This window comes from Lepidothrix coronata, unplaced genomic scaffold (genome assembly GCF_001604755.1).
Source record: "Lepidothrix coronata isolate B3197 unplaced genomic scaffold, Lepidothrix_coronata-1.0 Scaffold23, whole genome shotgun sequence".
Classification (NCBI taxonomy): domain Eukaryota; kingdom Metazoa; phylum Chordata; class Aves; order Passeriformes; family Pipridae; genus Lepidothrix; species Lepidothrix coronata.
Genome location: NW_016690203.1, coordinates 242,714 through 262,108, shown reverse-complemented (window position 1 = coordinate 262,108; position 19,395 = coordinate 242,714). Strand labels below are relative to the sequence as shown.

The 19,395-nt window shown below is 40.9% G+C and overlaps 2 protein-coding genes across 2 annotated transcripts in view; one reads left to right on the top strand and one right to left on the bottom strand.

Moving 5' to 3' along the window:
* Nucleotides 1-17,707, bottom strand: part of LY86 (lymphocyte antigen 86) — a 25,872-nt gene extending 8,165 nt beyond the window's left edge. The window contains exons 1-3 of the mRNA XM_017808454.1: nucleotides 17,393-17,707; nucleotides 3,667-3,753; nucleotides 2,073-2,201 (exon numbers count right to left, since the gene is read on the bottom strand). Coding sequence (XP_017663943.1) covers nucleotides 2,073-2,201; nucleotides 3,667-3,753; nucleotides 17,393-17,513 — 337 coding nt within the window. The 5' untranslated portion in view covers nucleotides 17,514-17,707. The remainder of the gene's footprint in view (nucleotides 1-2,072; nucleotides 2,202-3,666; nucleotides 3,754-17,392) is intronic.
* F13A1 (coagulation factor XIII A chain) overlaps nucleotides 1-19,395 on the top strand; it is a 209,320-nt gene that overhangs the window by 38,879 nt on the left and 151,046 nt on the right. The gene's annotated exons all lie outside the window — the stretch shown is intronic.

The following is a 19,395-nucleotide window of genomic DNA, read 5'->3' as shown; positions in this document are numbered from 1 at the left end:
AAAAAGAAAACAACCTTAAACACCCAAGACTTTACTACATCCGGCTCTTATAAGTCTATTTTTCTTTTAAGTTCTGCTCTGCTCTTCCACACCAGTGAGTGGATCAATGAAGCCTCTAGCAGGATGATGTTCCGTCTAATTTTGGGAGAGGGAGAAACAGCCAATTTTTGGCCTCCTTGTGAAAGACAAGCAAATTCTATGTGAAACTATATTTAAACTCAGGTCAGGTCTGGCCAGATGTTGAAAACATTGTACAACAGGGAAAAAGAGGCTCTCCATGAAAAGCTTCAGCTGAAAGGGCTATCTGCTCCCCTGTAGGCTGCATACTTGGCCATCCACATGTTTTCCTTTCTGCATAGGTATTAGGTCAGATTTACAGCTGTGCTAATATGGTAAATTATGCCTGAATTGTCCTAAACTGGTCTTCAGCTCAATTCTGTGTCCTAAAACATGTTTGGGAATCAACTGTCAACTAACTAGGAAATACCACATTTTCAGTTTGAACCTCAGTCTGAGAAAGTTCACTTCTTTCCCACTGTGACTTAATTACTAAATAATAATAGCTACTGAAAGAGAGGGTGTGTATTAAAAAGTTTGTGGCAGAGGTTCTCGCACAAAGGCAGGAATGTTTCTAAATGAAGATACATAGTATTATTTAAACAACCAACTATGGGTTTATATCATAATGTACTTCAATTAGTAGAAACAATTGCCTGTCAGTTCAAGATTAAGGGACTTGGAAACCCCAGGAGGTTTTGGCTTTGTGGCTTAATGTGTGAATAGCAGTTTGTGCTCAGCTCAGGGCTGATTCTACTTCTCCTTAATGTATTCTCCAAGGGATGTTTAGTACTTCATCAGAATAAGATAGTTTTTCAGTGGGTCTGTGGGTGGGTTTTTTCCTCTTATAATTCAATACAAAATTGAAGAAATGTCTGAATTTAATTTTTTTGTCTATCTGGCTTACAGGATTTACATAATTGGTTGCTCATGCAGCATTTCTCTATTATTCTTTATGATAGTTCTGTGCTGTGTGAAATGTCTTAGTCATTTTCCAGGAGCTGTCTTAGCAGTAGTGCTGTGCATGGTCTTTAAACTCATAGCCCTTGCACATGAGTTATTGTAGCGTTATCAGGATGAAGATGCAAGTGGATGAAAGGAAAGCAGAGCTTCTGTAACTAACTGGTACTCTAACAACTCAAACTTCCCTGTGACTCTATCTATTTCAAAATCAGCCTAAAGAGATGATCATGATGTAAGAGGGATTTAAGAATAACTGTTTAAGATATGTGGATATTAAAGTCCAGAAGCATGACCATAGCTCTTCCAAACATAGTGTGGCTAACTTGGCACTACCTACGCTGCGTTGTGGCAGAAGGGACCCTGAGGTGCCCAGGCTCACCTGGGACCAAAGATGCTTGCTTTCTTGGGGCAGCTAATACCACTGTAAACCAACCAGTGCAAGTCTTCACCGGTTGGCAGTTCAGCTGGCAGGAACTGAATTCATGTGACTGCTGCATAGGCACATGTTGAGCAGAAACAAGGTGCAAACCATAGATGGAATAAAATAGTATCTTGGTTCAAATATCCTTACTCAAGCATATTTTCTATTAAAGTGAGCTGAAAATATCCTTTGAGGACAGGAAGTGTTACTTGCTTAATAGTGAAGAACATGTTCAGAATGGTTGTTTGTTTGCTCAGCCATTTCTTTTACAGAACTAGCCTTTATTTTTGTCATAGTTCTTGCTCACATGACAACCACATGCCCATAAATAGGGATTATGAACCTCTCTGCTATTAGATGGGGTCATATAACCACAGTTATTTTTTATGGACTTGAAATCCCATGTGTGTGCAATATTCTGTGATTAAAAGAAAAGCAAAAAAACAGGTTAGGGGGAAAAGCAGGCTCTTAAATTAAAACGTCTCTGTCCTACTGTGTTTCTGTCATCCATTAACATGCTGTTGAAGTAAACAGAACATTACGATGTATTGGTGCGTTCAACAGCACAGCGGGTGCATCCTGCTTGGAGTATTCAGCAGCCATCAAACACTTAGAGTGCTACCTAAATTACCTCCTTTCTTCATTCCACAGAAAATAAGCTTAGAATGACCCGGCGCGCAGAGGGTCTCTGAGTAGGTTAAGACCGTCTTCCCATTTATGATCAGGTGAAGCTTGACATATAGTTCCTTGATGTTGTGTCCTACACACAAAGCAGAAAGAGAGCTCAGAGAAAGTGCAAGGGTAAACAGGTGTATTACTTTATTTTAAAAAATATTACATTTTTTTTCCCCCTGCTGTTTGAGCTTTTAAATTTTTCCTCCTCACTGAGAACTCCTAATACATAGAAATCCATGCTTAAGCAACAGGTCTCTAAGCCCTTCAAGGTATATGTCAAAGAACATAATAGCACATATCTTTATTGTTAAATAAACTACACCCATGACCATTCTCTGACTCCGAGGTCAACTAGCATATCTAGTAGTCCTTACAACAGTCTTACAACCTTACAACTAAACTTTATTTTCTGCTGTCCTTAGCAGAGGGATCATATCCAATGGGCCCCTGGGAGCAACCTGTGACCTGTAACCTCTGCCTGGGAAAACAGAAGCTGGCCCAAGCCAAACTTGTGCCAGGGAGCAGCAGAGCAGCTAGGCAGTGCTAGGAGGTTGCCTGCTTGTGCCTGGCTTGCTAACAAGACAGAGCCAGTGAAGCTACTGGATTTAGAGGGAGGTCCTGTACTCTGACTTGTGGGAGAAATATTTACCAATGCTTTTAATGTGATTTTTGCAGGCTTGTTTAACTTTGCAGCCACCCAAAAACTGATGCTTCCTTGGCAAGTGGGTAGCGTTCTCACGGAAGGGAGACCTTTAGCATACAGTGAAGTGTTCTGAAATGTTAAAAGACACTTGGCACAAAAATTTATTTTCAGCATCAGGAATGTACAGCAGCACTTCCGTATTTATGCTCTGGCAGTAGAGGTTCTAGGTGAGCTTGGGGCCAACAAGTTTGCAAGAAGGTGGCTTTTCTGTGCAAGGATCACAAAGCAAGCTATGACTAATGTTAACTTGTGCACCCAGTTTTGACCTTTTATTGCTGATCAGTCAGTGCTGAAGGGTATAATTTCAGCTACTGATGGTGGTAAACTGATGGCATGACTTTTGCCTCAGGCTAGCACTTCCCCAGCATGTTTCCCTGTATGCTCAGGAGGGGCAGAGGGCTGTCCTCACCTTGCTCTGTGGGAGTCCCTTCAGTCTCCTACCTGCAAGGGTCACAGCCTTGGCAATTTGGTGAACACTGCTGGTGCTGACAGAAGAGTGTGGGTGCTGTAGCTGTCTCGTTCAACAAGACTTTCCCTAGAAGTCTTAGCTATGAAGATAAGCTCTAGAGCAGCAACCCCCCACCTTGGCTATTCATGTGTATAAATGAAGGGTAGGAGAGGAATAGGAGTTGGGGGCTGATAGGACCTTCTTAGGGTGACATACATAGTCTGAGGCTGAGCTGATAGCAGAACTGACATTTCTGTAGCCCTGCATAGGTTTTGAAATTTCTAAGAAATGACGTCCATTCATATTTTGTGGGAGGTTTTCGCCCTGGCTTACTTCTTAATACCAGCACTCACGCATGAATTACCTGTTTATGGTGTGAGAAAATAGCAATTCACTTACGTAGGACCATTGAAGCTCTGATGTTAAAGGTGTGGGTTGCGACATCAGAACACTTGTCAATGCTGAAAACAAAATCTTGCTGGGGATCTGTTTGAAGACAAAAAGCAGTGGTAAAAAGCTCTGTCTTTAATGAAATGTAATGACTTTTTAGAAGAAAGCAATAGAATATAAAAGTGTTATAAAAAACAAATTACATATTCCTTAAAAATCCTACAAGAAGTGCTCAAAGCTCCCATACCCTGTGTTCAATAGCTACTTAGCTACTTCTGTCTTTCCTGCCTCTTCAATCTGAAGCACACTCAGGTGAGACTAAAACCTATTGTGTAGGAAAATGAGCCAAGTTCAAAGAAAGCAAGTTCCTCTCAGTAGTGGGTAGTAAATGGTTATTCAACAATGAATTCTTAGTACAGCTGCTCTTCCCAGATACTGTACACTGCCATTCCTTCCTCAGTACTGATGGGCAATTGGTTATGAAGATGTTTTTTAGTTGATTTGTATCACAAGAGGGCTTGGTGGGGCTAATTAGGAAACTGAATACTGAAGTGGAATGGAAGGTCCAAAATTTAAAATAAAATTGTGTAACTGATATACTGCAGTACTTTATGCTGGGTCAACCATCCCATGATACTGCTAACCCAGGAAATATTCTACATTTCTCCTTTTCTGGGAGACTTTAGCAGAGCTGGGGTCAAAGCTAGCCCTTTGACTGATGATTGTCATGAACATGGTTCTTGCCAGTTCCTACAGTGTTCCTTCCTCTGCATCAAGCTCTAAAACTCTTGTATAAACATAATTGTTTACCCACCAGTTCCACCTTCTTCTTTGCTAGCCTCCAGGAGACTTCATGCTATGCCTGAAGGCTTGTCGTTGTGTCACTCTCTGGTGACAGGCAGCAGCAAAAACTGAGAGCTCAGCTGCCACAACCAACAGAATGTGCAAGCGTTTTCCAAAACTGTGGCTGGAGGTGAAAGATTTGGCCACTTTGGAAACATATCTTGAGCCTCAAGGCTTGCTTTAGGCATAATTTTGTCCCTCAACATGGCTTTCCAGCCAGCCTGTCCATCCAACTTCCTTCTCTGTGGAAAAAAGAGAAGCAACTGTGGCATGTGCAGAAGCAGCCATAGGTTCCTTGGTTTACATAGAGCTGGTAGTAACAAATATAGACTTGGGAACTGAGTTCTGTTTTATAAGTTATTGTTGCTCGGGCTAGTCTTCTTGCTGAATTGAAAATAACATGTTGGGAGAATTCCTTTGATGCTGTGGTGAAACTTGAGTCATGAGTGTCCTCTATGAGGCTGAGCTAGCATCCCCATAGCCTAGCCCTGTTTTGCAGCAGTGCCCCACAGCTGTAGCAGCTGGCAGCCAGCAAGTCTGCGTGACTGAAACCTGATTGCTTAGAGGGGATCATGAAATGAATGAAAGTGTTGGGAGGACCTGGGGGCCTCTAGCTAAGCCAGGTTCTGTGAGCCCTCAGATCGTCAGTGTGGTCTGAAAGGAGTACTCAAGCCCTAATTTCTAGTAAATTAAAATAACAGTTTAAAAGAGACAGATAAAAGGCACTTGTATTTTGAACAGTTTTTTGTGTCTCTCTGCTGGATTTTGTCCTCCACACCACTAAAGCAGTCTCTGCAGTTGCATAATCTGCTCTGGACAAATAGTTAGTGCCTGGAGTTGTTTATCAGTCAGACCAGAGTCAGAGGGTTGTCTTTTCTCCCTTTCCACATTCCTGTCAGTTCTCACTTTGTTTTTTCAGTTTCAGAAGCTGTTGGAATTGGTTAGGAGAACAGTTTCCTACTCCAGCCAGAAAGCATGTCAAACTTCTCTTTTCTCTGGGACCGTTACTCCTGCTTCCCCTCTGGTTTCTACCATCTCTCAGAGTTTGGTTTCCGCTTTCCTCTGGAGTTTTGCAAGAGCCCCTTTCGTTTATGTTTTGTGTGTAGTGCGATGAAAAGGTTCAGGAAGCAGCTGCTTAGATTCAGAGCAATTTGAGCATTGAGGTCTACAAATAGTGCTGGTAATCAAATTACTAAAATTGTTAGTTCCATAATTTCCAGAAGGAGTTATGGTCAAACATGGCACTGCAACATATACGATGCTCTTCTCTTTTCAAAGTGAATAGACTGTGCTTTAATTAACAAATTACATCATGGCGTTAGAGCTAGAAATTGATTTTTATTTCAAAATTTCTCATCAGTAACTTGGTAGAAAGGGGATGTTCATAAAACCAAGCTTCTCTGAAAGCATGGACTTCTTACAATGGCCATGACCTCAGGGTTATTTTAGTTTGGATGTCTTGTGTCTGTTTTATTTCTATGGGTTTAGCTCCTTTAACCGATGGCATATTTCGTGGTGCATTGTAGCCATGGATGTCTTTTACTGCACTGCTAGTCTTGCAGCATAGGGCCCTGATATCAGAGAAGTATTGTCTGGTCCTCAGAGAGGAAGAGAGTGTGGAAGCACTCATATGAGAAATTCCGGAAAAATTTGTGGAGAACTTGGATTTTATGTTGTTATTCTGTTGCTGAGAAATGTCAAATTTTCCACTGTCAAAAGAAACCCAATTAGTTTTCTGACCATCTCCCTGTGGAAATTCATGCTAAGACTTTGCAATCCAGCATCTTAGATGCTGTGGTGTACTGAGGTGGGAGCCTCCTGCTAAAATCAATTGAAAGAATGGCTGTGTTGCTAAAGCTGTGGTGCCAGGGAGTCTGTGTTCTAAAACATGTAGGCAGAAAAGTTGCTGCTAAAAAGGAAATTAATGAAAATAGTGGGGTTTTGCTGTTTGACCAGTGAAGATGTCTGTAAATTCACCTGTGTGTTATGCACTAAGGGAGTGCGCCATACCCCTCTTTCTTTAAATGGTGAAGAGTCCCTCCTGTGGCAAAGGCAACTCGAAGCAATTGCCATTTTTGTGTTTCATCTCAGATGCACAACTGTGAGTCACTGTGTGTCTCTTATGGAGGTTTAATACTTATTCTTCTGTGTTTGCCTCAATCTGAAGTGAGCTGGTTAGACTGAAAAAATACATGTTATGTCTTTCACATGTGCAGAGCAATAACATTTACTGTTAAATCTCTAAAATACGTGGGGCTGCCCTTCAGCCTTCCCCTTCCCTGCAACATTTCATGGTGCACAGTACTGTATGTTCCCAGACTTCCCTCCACCCACTCCCTTCAATCTGCTCCTTCTTCCATAATTAAAGCTAGAAACTCTTCAACTGGTTGCAGAGTTTTGCTTTTCCAGTTCAGCTTTGACATATTACCAACACTTAAAACATTGTTGGAAATTTTGCAAACACATCGAGGTTTATCAGTGAAAATCCACTTATTGATCGGAAAAAGGGCATTCTTTGTGTACCTAGTGCGAAGGACTCACACTGCAACATATCTACAGCTAGTAGGAAGGTGCCTGGGAGCAGCATTTGAACTTAAGTTTCTGTCTACATGGTTCTAAATCTTTCAGGCAACTTCTCCGAGAAAGGAACAAGTCTCTGACTTTTGTAAACAATCAGTGCACTCTAAGATCTTTTAGATGTGTTATTTGAACCTGATGCTGTGGCTGATGCTGAGCATCAGCACTGTATCTAGCACTGAATGTACAGCTCTTGCTGAAGACTGGCTTCTATAGTACAATCCTGCTTTGTGAAAGATAAATTTGGGATGTATGTGGCATCTTGCTACTGATCATCCCTTATATGTCAGTATTAGTGATGCATCCCACCTCCCATTTCACCCTACCTGGTGGTACCCTGATGGAAGTTTGTTGCTGTATTGACTTGGGATGTGGTTTTCTTTGCATACCACCTGCACTGGCAGCATAGTGCAAGATTTCAGCCTCTTTCGAGGTATTCACAGTGATGGGTTTGCCTGGGTTTTTCTTAGAAGACTGAGCAGGTGTGTGTAGTACAGCCTAGAGGCCCAGATGAGTTCCTGAACTTTTCTTCATGGAGCTTTTTTCCCCTGCCTTTTTTCTTGGCAGAAGGTTCATAGGTAAATTATCTCAGACATATTTACAGTGGTGTAACCCCAGTGACGGGGACAACAGATGGGAACTCACTTTCATGCCCCAGTTACTGCAACTGTGGGGCCAGCAGCTCATGCTGCTGCTGAACATGGGTATGCACAAAGCCACAGGGCTGTGAGCTGGAACTGCCCTTATGGCTTCCTGTGCTCTGGGAGGTGATCTCCAGAGCACGAGATGAAGCAGACAGCTGGGAATGATAATGTGCTAACCCACTGTGGCTATGTCCCTCCAAGCCTGAGCTCCTAGATGACTAACTGGGAATTACAGAAACTATGTGGCCAGATGGGAAGCACCTGTTACAGGAATTTTGCTAGGCTGGTGTACAACAGCCTTTCTCTTTTATTCTTCTCTCTCCTCCCCCCATTTTGTTAACTATCCTCTACTGGCTTCACTCTCATCTGAATCTGCTCTAAAATCACATTGTTTCCATATAAGCATGAAAATCGGTGGTATGACTGAATAGCAGCAGCAAGCAGATGAGCAGTGCTTGTGAGAGTCCACATCTGTAAGCCCTGGAGTGGTGGAAAGACTCTTCAAATCGGTAAGCTTTGGGTATTTCAAAATAACACTTCTAGGAGCAGATAAGCCACAGAATTGAATGAAATGACGTAGCTGCACTTGGCTAGGGTCAAATAAGGACAGACTGGTGCTAGAGGAGCTGGAAATTAGCACAAGGAAGAAACGTATTTAGCAATTACCCAACACTCCTCACCTTCAAAGCTGCTAATAAAATTAAATCATTAGTCTTTACAGCATTCAAGGTGATGAAAGGAGAGGGAAAGAATGAGGAACTGTTTGGGATTTCAGACTTTATGTATTTGTTCAACAATTTCTCTTTAATGTCTATTTAAATAAATTAACCTGAATGCTCAAGGTTATATTTGACACTGGAATCTACTTATAAGGCACTGAGAAAGAAGCATCAGGTGAATTAGCAGCTTTCAGATTATGCATCTAGATTTCCCTGAGCACGTTCAATTTAAAGAACTTCCTTTTGGGCTTGCCTTCACTGCATGTCACTGCCACTTTCAGGTGTGTCTGGGAGGGGCAGAATGACCCTCTGTTCAGAGGAAAGCAGAATAAATTGTGAGACCCGTGCTGGCTGTGTCTACCTTATTATGAGAATGCTTCATCCCGAGACACTTGCCTTAGCTATGACCAGCTTCAGGCTTTTGCCTTGTTCAAACCAGCACTTTGGCCTCCTTTGCAGAAGTCACTGTATGCTTTATCACCTGAATTTTTCTGGCTTGCTTAGGCAACACAGAGGAAAAGGAATATGGAAGATGAGAGTTTGCGTGTCCTAAATGTCCCAGGGTTACAGACTGTGTGAGTTCCCCTTCGCAAACAGTGATATCAACCTGTGGTCTACTTAAACCCAAAGCTCTTGGAGATGACTAATGGAGTGAATAATTTTGCTTCCTTTCTGGTAAAACTTACATGACTGTAGAGAGAAGCCTAAAGATTTGGTTTCAGTATAATCTATAAGCTAAAAAAGCCCAGAGAACTAGCAAAAGAAACTTAAAATATGGCTTAAAAAATAAGTGTTTATGCAAGTTAGGTAATTTCCACTCCTCTCTCAAGAATACTGAACACTGGTAATGCAAAGATCAATTATATACTTCTTGGCTAGATTAAGGCACAGGCATTACTGGCTGGTACTTATGGCCTTAGTTTCGTAGCCAGGTGATTCCAGTGTCTTAGAAAATTAGTTTAAATAAAGGACAAAGACTTTGTCTCTTGCTGTTTCAAATAAAACTTTTTGCTGAGTATATGACATCCAAATATGCAAATATTCAGAAACAGTAACTCAGAAGGCTTCTCCAAATATCAGGTGGGGAAGAGATTTGCTGGTACCAGGCTGATATGATGAGTTAGAGGGAAGCCCCTGTAATGACAGCAGGTATGAGGGGCTCTCTGCAGCTGGAGGGCTGTGTTTGGGGATGGGTTTGTCCCTATCATGCATAAAGCACTATTGCCAAAGATATGCCCCTAGACTCCCTGTCTTTTCCTGCCTGAACCACCTTTCTTTGAGAGCAGGCTTGTAAGAGCTGTTTGCTGAGGCTCAAGGGAAGGCCCAGTGTCTGAAGGTTCTTGGAGTCTTTCCTTGCTTTTGCTAGAGGTGTTATTTGGAAAGGGGGATTTCTGTGCTTTGTATGGTATAACAAAGCTTTAACCAAGCCTGTTTAAGAGGACAAAACTGAAAGATGCTGGCTTTGAGAGATAGCATATACATATCTGTATTTGATAATCCTGATTTGTCCTAGTTAGCTTGAGAGAGAAAGGCAGACAGGGCAGGCTTCAGCTACAGCAGTGTAACAAGAAAATACTGCATTAATTTGGGCCCAGCAGGGAATGTATTAGAAAGTCTTTGTTCTTCTGTTGGTAAGAAAACACCATGCACTGCACGAATAAGATGGATACAGTAACTGCCTGTATTCTTAATCAGATGTCTCTTCTCTCCTCACATGTTTTTCTTTAATAATTTTTTTATATTGCCCTACTTGAGATGAAGATCTCTGGACAGTATGACTGGGGATTCGCAACAGACTTTCAGGCTTGTGTCAGAAATAGAACCAAACGTTACTAGAAACTGTCCTGCTGTTAAACACATGCCATGCTCTGGGATAGCAGGGTATACTGCTGATTATACAGAACAGTAATCAGCAGCATATAAATGGGCTAAATGTTCCCATTTTCCCAGGATGGGTTGAAATCCGCCACAGTAGCATGGCAGTAAGCTGTACCCGAAATGGCATGCTCCCTCTGCTGAGGAAACTAGCTGGGTGCCCACCTGCCTGATCACTGCTGAATCATTTGACAAGAGCCATCCATCTTCAGGTGAAGAGGAAACTGAAGCATTGAATTAATTTGTGGTAGTTTTCAAGATCCTAGCTTTTGGCAACTGGAAGTTCTCATGAGTCTAAAAGCAGCACCCGTAACAGATCAAAGGTTTTGGATTTGGCACATGATGAATCTGTATGGGGCATTTGGACATCTTGTCCCCAGTGGCCACTGTTTCTCCCTAGATTTAGGTTGCCATAGGCCCACTAAATTTGGTACCGTGACACCAACACACAATAATGCTGAAGCAGTTTTTTGCATTTTTCAGGTATGTTAATTTTATTTAGATTATTTTGGATATTTTTGTTGATGAATATTTAATTGCTGTAAGAACCTGATCTCCTGACTTTATTTTCTTTGGTAAACTGTAAGCATAGTAGGGAACAGAGATATCTTGAGGCTTTGATGGCAGCTCTAAGTGAGATGATGTGGCAGTGTCAAGAAAGCGCAGCAATGCCTCAGAGGCTTACAGAGAAAGATTTACAGTGGAACATACATCATCAGCTGTGGTTTGTTCTTGCTCCTGACTTTATGCAGTGAATGTGCCTCTTGGCAATTTTTGCTTTGTGTAATATAGGAGCTTATCTCAAATTCTTATCAAACTGTTAAAATAGCTGTGACTAACCTGTTTAGTATGTTAGAGTGCTCCCTCCATAAAGACTCAAATTCAGTATCCAAAAGGAAATGACAGGGCTGCCTTGCCCACACTACTTCCAGACTGTAATGCAATATACTACTTTTTAGGTATGTCTCTCCTATTTTTTTCCAAAGGGAAGAAAACATTTTCTTATGGCTTGCCTTGTGAGCTGTTACCCCTCCTGCTTATGACTACTTTAGTGATTCAGTGGCTACAACAACCAAAGAAATATCAAAAGTCAATAGGTGAAAAACATGCCAATCAGTTTAGATTTATCAGCTGGAGATAAGCAGGAGAGGGTGTCACACATAAACAATCCTCTTTTGCAGTCTGTGGTGCAGGACCTTAATTGATTTGGTGAAGAATTTGGCACTGTGAGAGAACCACTGAGAACTAAATTAGATGACAAAATTTAAAGCCTGGTGGGAAAGGTTCAGCTGAGGTTAATTCTCCCCACTACTAGTCTCACTGAAAGCGTTAATATTAATTTTACCAAATGGTTTAAAGTCTAGATGCTGAATCTAATGTTTTTGCCGGAGTACCTTGGAGATGTGAAATTGTCTCCTGCTCCTTTATGCCATTTACATTTTAAAACTTACTAAGTACTTTCCTCTCTCTGAAAGATGGGGTAAAATAATATTCAGAACCACCTCAAGAGTTCACATAGGAAAGAAAGTTTAAATCCTCTCTACTGAAGTGGAGAATGAAATAGATGAGGCAGTTTTAATTCATGGAGGGACCAAAATCTTAAAAGAAAATTTGCATGTGCACTCATAACTATGCTACCTTGATTCTGCTGATAGCTTCAGCTTGTTAGGATCTGGTGCCAGAAATATGCATGTCAACATCTGGTCTTCCCCTTGGAATAAGTAAGTTATACCAGATGAGTACAGCAGCAAAGCTATGACATTAAGATGGCTTGGACAGAGTAAACAAACCAAAAAATTGTTTTCAAGTGAAATTCTTAAGTTCTTTGATTGTTTGCCCATTAGCAATCTATGCAACAAAAGATCAGAGGGGAGTTGGTGTCGTGTGGCTTTAAATAATTTAGAAGCAGAAGCAATTGCTGGAGACTGTTTGAGGGAAATAAATAAATAACTCCAAGAGAAGCATCTGGCTCAATCTGTCTGCCAAAAACCCAAAGAATAATGGAAAAAGAACCCCTTTTACCAAGTGTCTAGAAGAATCTTGGCCCTAAGGAGACATGAGGTGAGAATTTTTTTGCAGACTTTTCTTTGCCATCTAAAGCTATCAGATTATTTATAGCCTTTAACTAAAGGACATAAATGTGTGGTCAGGGAGGAAAAAAGACAAGTTAAAGTGGCTGACACAGAGAACAGAAAGTGATGTGCTGTAAATTTAGTGCTGCAATGATGACAATTTAGCAGTATTGTTTACAAGTTGGTAATGCTGATTTAGCAGGGATAGGTGTTACTGGTCTATTTTTCAAAAAAGGAAAAAACACATTTTAAGAAAAATAGTATATTTGATATCTCAGTATGTAGGAGAAAGGATACGATGGGCTGAGTGCGTGACCAGGACCCTGAAACTATTTAGCACGGACAGACAAATCATCAGGAAATTGTGAGCTAATTAGTCTCTGCCTCCACTTTTTTGTTTTAAGCACTGAAAAGTTCCCTCAAAACAGAGTTTAACATAAGGGAGTCTATACTGCACTATCTGACCAGAGCATATTCTACACCAGAAGAACCCTGTTGACTTCAAGGGGCAATTTCACCGAGATCCAAATCCAAGCTCACAAATTTAAAGAAAAGCCATACAAATGAGAGCTTCTCTAATTGCAAATGCAATCCAGTGCAGTGAAGTGGGCAGTGCTGCTCTCTCCTACTGTTCCACCACAGGGCAGGAAAAGGGTTTGTAGAAATAATGCTGCTTGAACTGTGACATAGAACTATGCAGACATGGAGCTCATTGGACATAAGTTCAGTCGGACTTTCCTCTTTCAGAAGAGGCATTGTCACCAAAAACAATTCTCTGGGTGACCAGAGTCTTCATCTAGCAGAAGACATTATTAAAGCAAATGGTTAACCATATCTGTAAATACGTTTTATTATTTTTAATCTGTAGATACACAAATATAAAACTTGTAAAGGGTGCAGCCAATTTCATATTTAGGTTCTGGAGGTTGAAATGAATACTGATTGATTGCTCCTGCTCCTGAAACTTCAGCTGGTGGCTATTAACCTCGCTTCAGATGAAAAAACAAAAGCAAGAAAAATCACAATGGGAAAATGTGTTTTTCTATGATATTTAAAATCCCATGTGGTCTAAACAGTGTTTTATAGAGCCTTGGGAATATTTCTGAAGATGTCATCTTCAAATATTAGTACTTTGACCTGAAGATCTCCCTGAAATTCTCTCTTATTTACTGCCTTGCACAGGGAGTACAAGGAGTCCTCAATGGTCCATGGTGTCCAGACCCTGTCTAAGAACCTTCTACTTTATCAGTTTCCTTTGCTCCACTGTCAAGAAATCTACAGTTTCAGACAGTGGGCAGCTCTGAAATCTTCTGGGTCTTAATCTAAACACAGAACTTTAATAATCATGAAGCATAGTGCTCTGGGTTTGCTGGTTGAAACAAAACCTGACATTCTGAAACATTAATTTAGTGATGTAGGCCCAACTAACATTTCAAGAAAGAACTGTAAAAATAGTTGGAAAATGGTTTTCTTGTGTCTGCAGGAGGAATCACCTGCAGACACAGGTGATTGTGGGAAATGGGATCCCTCTATGAAGGGGATCCCATTTGAACACTATGTAGCGAGAACGTTTTCATGGCTAATTAAGACAATTTGGCTTACATGAGTGATCTAGAAGCAGGTGCTTGTAGATGTGTTGAGGAGTTATGTTTTCTAGTCTCTGACTGCATTACACTTTGCACTTCCAAGTGGATGCCTGTTACTCAAATAGCACTGGAATCTGCTTGGGGCACTTCGTTACCATTGCCTACCTGCCCCTCCCTTCCCAGACAATTGCCTTTTAAAATGTAGTTGGCAATATCAAAGGCATTATTAAGGTAAAAATCACTTTGAAATTAAAAGGGATAGGAATTGGCCATTTGTGTAGCAGGTTCTTTTCACATCTGTGCATAGACTCGCCAATTAAGGTTCTCTTTTCTCAGTCAGAGATGTTAACCTGTGCTGCTTTTATCTTGGGATCTCTGCCCAGGTTTCTAAAGTGATTTGTGGTCATTTGAGATCTTCCTTCATTTTTGTCACTTGTTCCTGGGAGGAAGAGTGGCCCTGATAGGAAATGTCTTGCTATTTATAGACTGTCTTGGTGTTATGTCTCCTGCGGTTATACAAAGGAGGCAGCACACTGTCTATTTACTTTACTTTTAGACCACCCATGTCTCAGCCTGACTTTCTCACCATGGACTTGCTGCTGAGAATTTTTATCTGATTTCTTTTAGATTACTCTTTTACAACTGCATTATATTTATCGCTAGAATCTTGTCTAGCCCTTTATTTTGATGCATGTCTTGGGGTCCTGGTTATAGAACATTTAGTCTGACGTGGCTTAGTGGGAATGGGGATCCTTCGTATAGGATCCTGAGCATAGACTGAGGCTGCGGACTTGATACATGCCTGTATCTTATGTGTTATAGGGGCAGATGCAGCTAGAACAATTGCTTGTGACAGGCCATTGGGATTTGCTTCTGGCTACGGGAGATTGCTACACTTTCTCTATTTTCAGTTATCCACCTAAATTTCTCTGCTGCATTAATCACAGTTATATTAGGTCATATTTTTGGCTTTAGTCAGATTTTTACTGCATTATAGGAGAGGATCTGATAAACTGCAAGGCAAAAATGAGCACTTGGCTCCTTTTTAAATGCTCAGACTGAACTCTATTAATTTGTTGATAGAGGGCATTCAGCTGCAGAAATAAAGTTGTGAAGTACTTCTCTCAACTTCCTTGCATTTCACTTGATTCGACCCTAATTCACTGATAACATCCTAGAGTCTATAGTAACAATAATAGAGGTGAAATCCTGACCCTCTTGATGGCAACAGCGAATACTTTACCCAAGATTTCATACTAGTTACCTCACTGTGGCTCCTGTATCCCAAAAATGGGTCATCTGCTGACACCTTCAATGGAGTAAGAAATATCAAGGGGATTTCTCAGATTGGAGGACATATGGGGCAGTTTCTCCTGAAATAGCTGAAGAGTATGGGCACTTGCCTAGAATTGACTCTGTGTTTGCTGATATTATAAATTTGTCATGAGAAGGTTTGTTGGGAAAGGGACTTGTCAAACCTAGGTACTAACAAGTCTGTTTCCTCCTGGGTGAGAACAATTGGCAGGACACAGAGGAAAAATGATGCTATGTTCTGCCCATCTAGTTACAGTTTACAGTGAAATGAAGTAGGGACAAAGCTTCCCCTCTGCTGAAAGGGTAATCAGCACCTTTGGCACCATCATGAGCTTGCCAGAGAACTCAGTAAGAACAGTGTCTTCTCTGAAGGGGATGTAGACTAGTATATTTGGATTTATCTTTCCCACCTGTAGATTTTTGGGCTCAACCCAAAACATCTTATATTTTCCTCCTTTATGCAAACTACCAGACTATGAACTGGGTCAGCAGAGATGCAAATGGTGCATCCTGGTCTGGTTCTACAGGTGTGGTAGCCTCTGGAAAAAGGCGGGGCAGAACATTGTGATGGCAGTTGTGAGTTGCAACAACTTGAATCTTGACAGAGCTGTAAGGGAGCAAGGAATCTGACTTCAAACAAAGAATCTGATTTAATTCTTGCATTGCTTCTATGTCTGTGTAATCTGTTCATCTCCCATAGCTGTGACCAGGAGAACAGAAAATCACTCTCAGTGGCAGGACCTGACCTTCATGATCTCTGGCTCGTGCTTCTCAAGCTGTGAATTCCCCCTGAATGAATGTACCTCTTATCTTTCTGTTCACAAACCCAAATAAGTGACAGAAACAAATGACTCTAAACAAATGCATATTGTTAGCTAGGCCAGTGGTGTGCATAGTAAGAGGCAATCCTTAACTGGCACATGCCAGCAGACAAATTCATCATCATTTGAATTGACTCAAACTGAGCCTGTGCCTCATTGTCAAAGCATCTCATGCTAACTGAGACCTGTTGAGTGAACAGAATTCATTTATGCAATAAATTCTTACTGAAATAAAGGTAATGCCAAAGTTTGTATTCAATATTTAATTAAATATTTTCTTAATGCATTATACCCATTTATAGTATGTGAAGCTTGACTTTAGTCTCCTGGGAGCAGGCCAATAAAGAATAGCATTACAAATATTTATTTACTTCTCTTGTCCCTCACCGGCTTTATTCTAATGGGTGTGCAAAAATGCATGAGAGCCACAGGGGAGAAAAAGCCCCCGGGAAAACCCTTTGTATTAGGATGAATTGGAAAAACAAACTCTAGGGTGCTCATTTGCCATGAATCGCTTTTCACATCACGTGCAGAAAATGAATGAGGCGTCTGTGAATCTAATTCCCTTTGTCCCAGTTGTAAAGCAGATCAGCACAATAGGAGAGGCACAAGGCCAGCAAAGAAAGAGTTGGAAAGCAGGCACCATTCAGTGAATTCATTTTCAGTCAATTTCAGTGTCACTTGCTCCTTTTCTTCTCTATGGATTTAAAGAGCAAACAAACCCCTATGATCCCTGGGAAATGCCTCTGGTAGGGGCTGCTGCTGAGGTCTTGCAAAGCACGATGGCAGTGGCAGAGAACATGAATCCTTCCCATTGTCACACTGGTCCCTTGTCACTCCAAGTGGGAGGACAGAAAGCACATCACCACAGCCTCATCTCATATTAGGAAAACAGCAGATCACTGAAGAGCCTATTTTGTCTCAGGAATAACGAAGATAAAGATCTAGGGTCTTCTTTTTTTTTTTTTAACCTAACTTCTAGATAAAAATCCTAGTCATCTCTTTCATGCTGAACTGGGGGTTTGACAGCTGTTTATTGTTCTGAATTAAGTTACATTATTCCTCTTTATTATCTTCTATCTAAATACAGTTAGATTTGTGTGTATGTGTGAACCAAAACTAGCTATACTTGAAAGACTAAAAATATTCTAGATGAGAAACCCAGTGCTGGCTTGGGAATATAACCCTTCTATTCGTTGCCTGGCTTGTAAGTGTCTCTCACTGCATAAGAACAACTTTGTTGAGCAACTAAAAAGAAAATGGAAATGGTAAAAAAAATCTCACCACAGCTTTTGTAATATATTTCCAAGTTGTCCTCTTTGCAGACTGTGTGCGTAGGCCATTCTGTGCTGGCATTGATGTAAAGCAGGACCAAGATGAGAACAAGAACATTTGATGTCTTCATGGTGGTGGTGGTAGTTTGCAGGATCACTTCTCTGTCTCTTGGTAACACTTTGGAGGGAGGTGTTCCTTTCTCCAAGGGACACGGGAGTTACAGCGTTCGTGCCCGCAGAAGGGTTAAGTGAGCCAGTGCAGGCTTAGCTCACCGCAATGTAGTATAAACAAGAGGCTAATCAGAATTGGAGGGTGCTATTTCCGTGTGCTTAGACTTCTGCTTTCTGTTCTTTGTGTTAAACTAATGACAAATGAGCTAATCACACCTACTCACTGCACGGCATAGCCCTGCCTCAGTGCCCGCTGGAACAATGCAGTGAACTGTTTCTATTTCGTCTCTTGCTGCCAGTTTTTCTTGAAGTCAAAGCATTTGGGGCAAGACTTGAGATAGGTTTATTTCGCAGCCCTTCTGGCTGCAAAACATTGCGATCCAAATTGCCCCATCTTATTCACACCAAGTCAGTGTGGAAGATGGACAGTTTGGTTTCTATGTTTTTTCTGGTAACAAATCTGCCTGCTGTAGGGAAGGAAGGTGTGTCTGACAAAGTTGACACCAAATAAGCAAATCTTGAAACTTTCAGGAATGAATCCTTTCTGGTTGACTATGCTAAACACTGCACTTGCATTCTTTTTTTTTTTTTCAGTATTTCTTAGGTTATTTAACAATAGTACATATAAGTCCTATAGTACTATATACATATATATAGTACATGCACATAATAGTACATGTAAGTATACCCTAGGTAAACCTAGGCTTAATTTTTTTCTTTCTATCTTTCTGGTTATTTAACTGCCCACTAATGCAACTGTGCATTTGTGATTTGCACTAGCTCTTTTAAAGCTGTGCTTTATGCAGAAATTAGTGGCTTTTGCAGATGGCAGGGAATGATCAGTAAGAAAAGGAGGGAGAGTTTCTTCATCTCCACTAAAATTCTCTGATTCAGTTTAAGATCCAGGGTTGGAGTAGAATTTCAAACTGCAGTTGCCAAAAAGGACTTTCCTGGACAGAGCATCAACTGGAAAAGTGCTACAAGCTAAATTCAGCCCTAAAGAAAATGTCTGCAAGTTTCTCTGAGCTGGACACAAGGAGCAATTGGCTCTGTAGCATGACAGAGTTGGATAAAAGATCACTTTGGCCATCTCAGTCTTTCTTGCTCTGAAGGCTGCAAGTGTCATTTTCTCTGCCATTGTGTAAAGTTGAAGAGGGGAAAACCTATGTGCTTTAGCAAACAGGAGAGCTCCTAACAAGTTAATTATTAAATAATGCTAAACAGTAGAGACGTTCTTCAGGCAAAACCCTGGCTTGAATAAGGGTAATAAAAGCAATCCCACAGATTAAAGAGGGAGCCAAGATTTCAACCACGATGTATTAAATTTAAAATTCCATTCAGTGCAATCCAAGAGACCTTGCTTTAAAGAATGAGGCTCAGGCCTACCTCATATTTTTGGACACTCTTGTAATGGTAAATTATATGTCCAGGACCAGAGTAAGAATCCAAGCAACTGTTTTTAGGCATGGAACATGTATGAGTCATATAATGAGACTTGAGTTACAGATATGCGTGATTTGACTGGACTTTGGTTGTAACTGGCTGATAGTTGACAAAAGCAAAAGCAATTTAAAAGGGAATAGTAAGGAGAGAAAATGTCTAGGATTACTGTAACACATTTAAACTAGAATCGCATAAAATGAAAGTCCCCACTAAGGTCTACAAAGACAGTGAAAAATTGGATATAACAATTTATTACAAGATGCAAAGTACTTCAAATCAAGACCTTGAGCACATAACCTCCAGATTTTTTTTTACGAATGACGTCATCATGGTTCTTCACTTAAAATGTCATCTTAATGCTCAATGGCAATGAACAAAGCAAATGAAACAGTAAGGCAC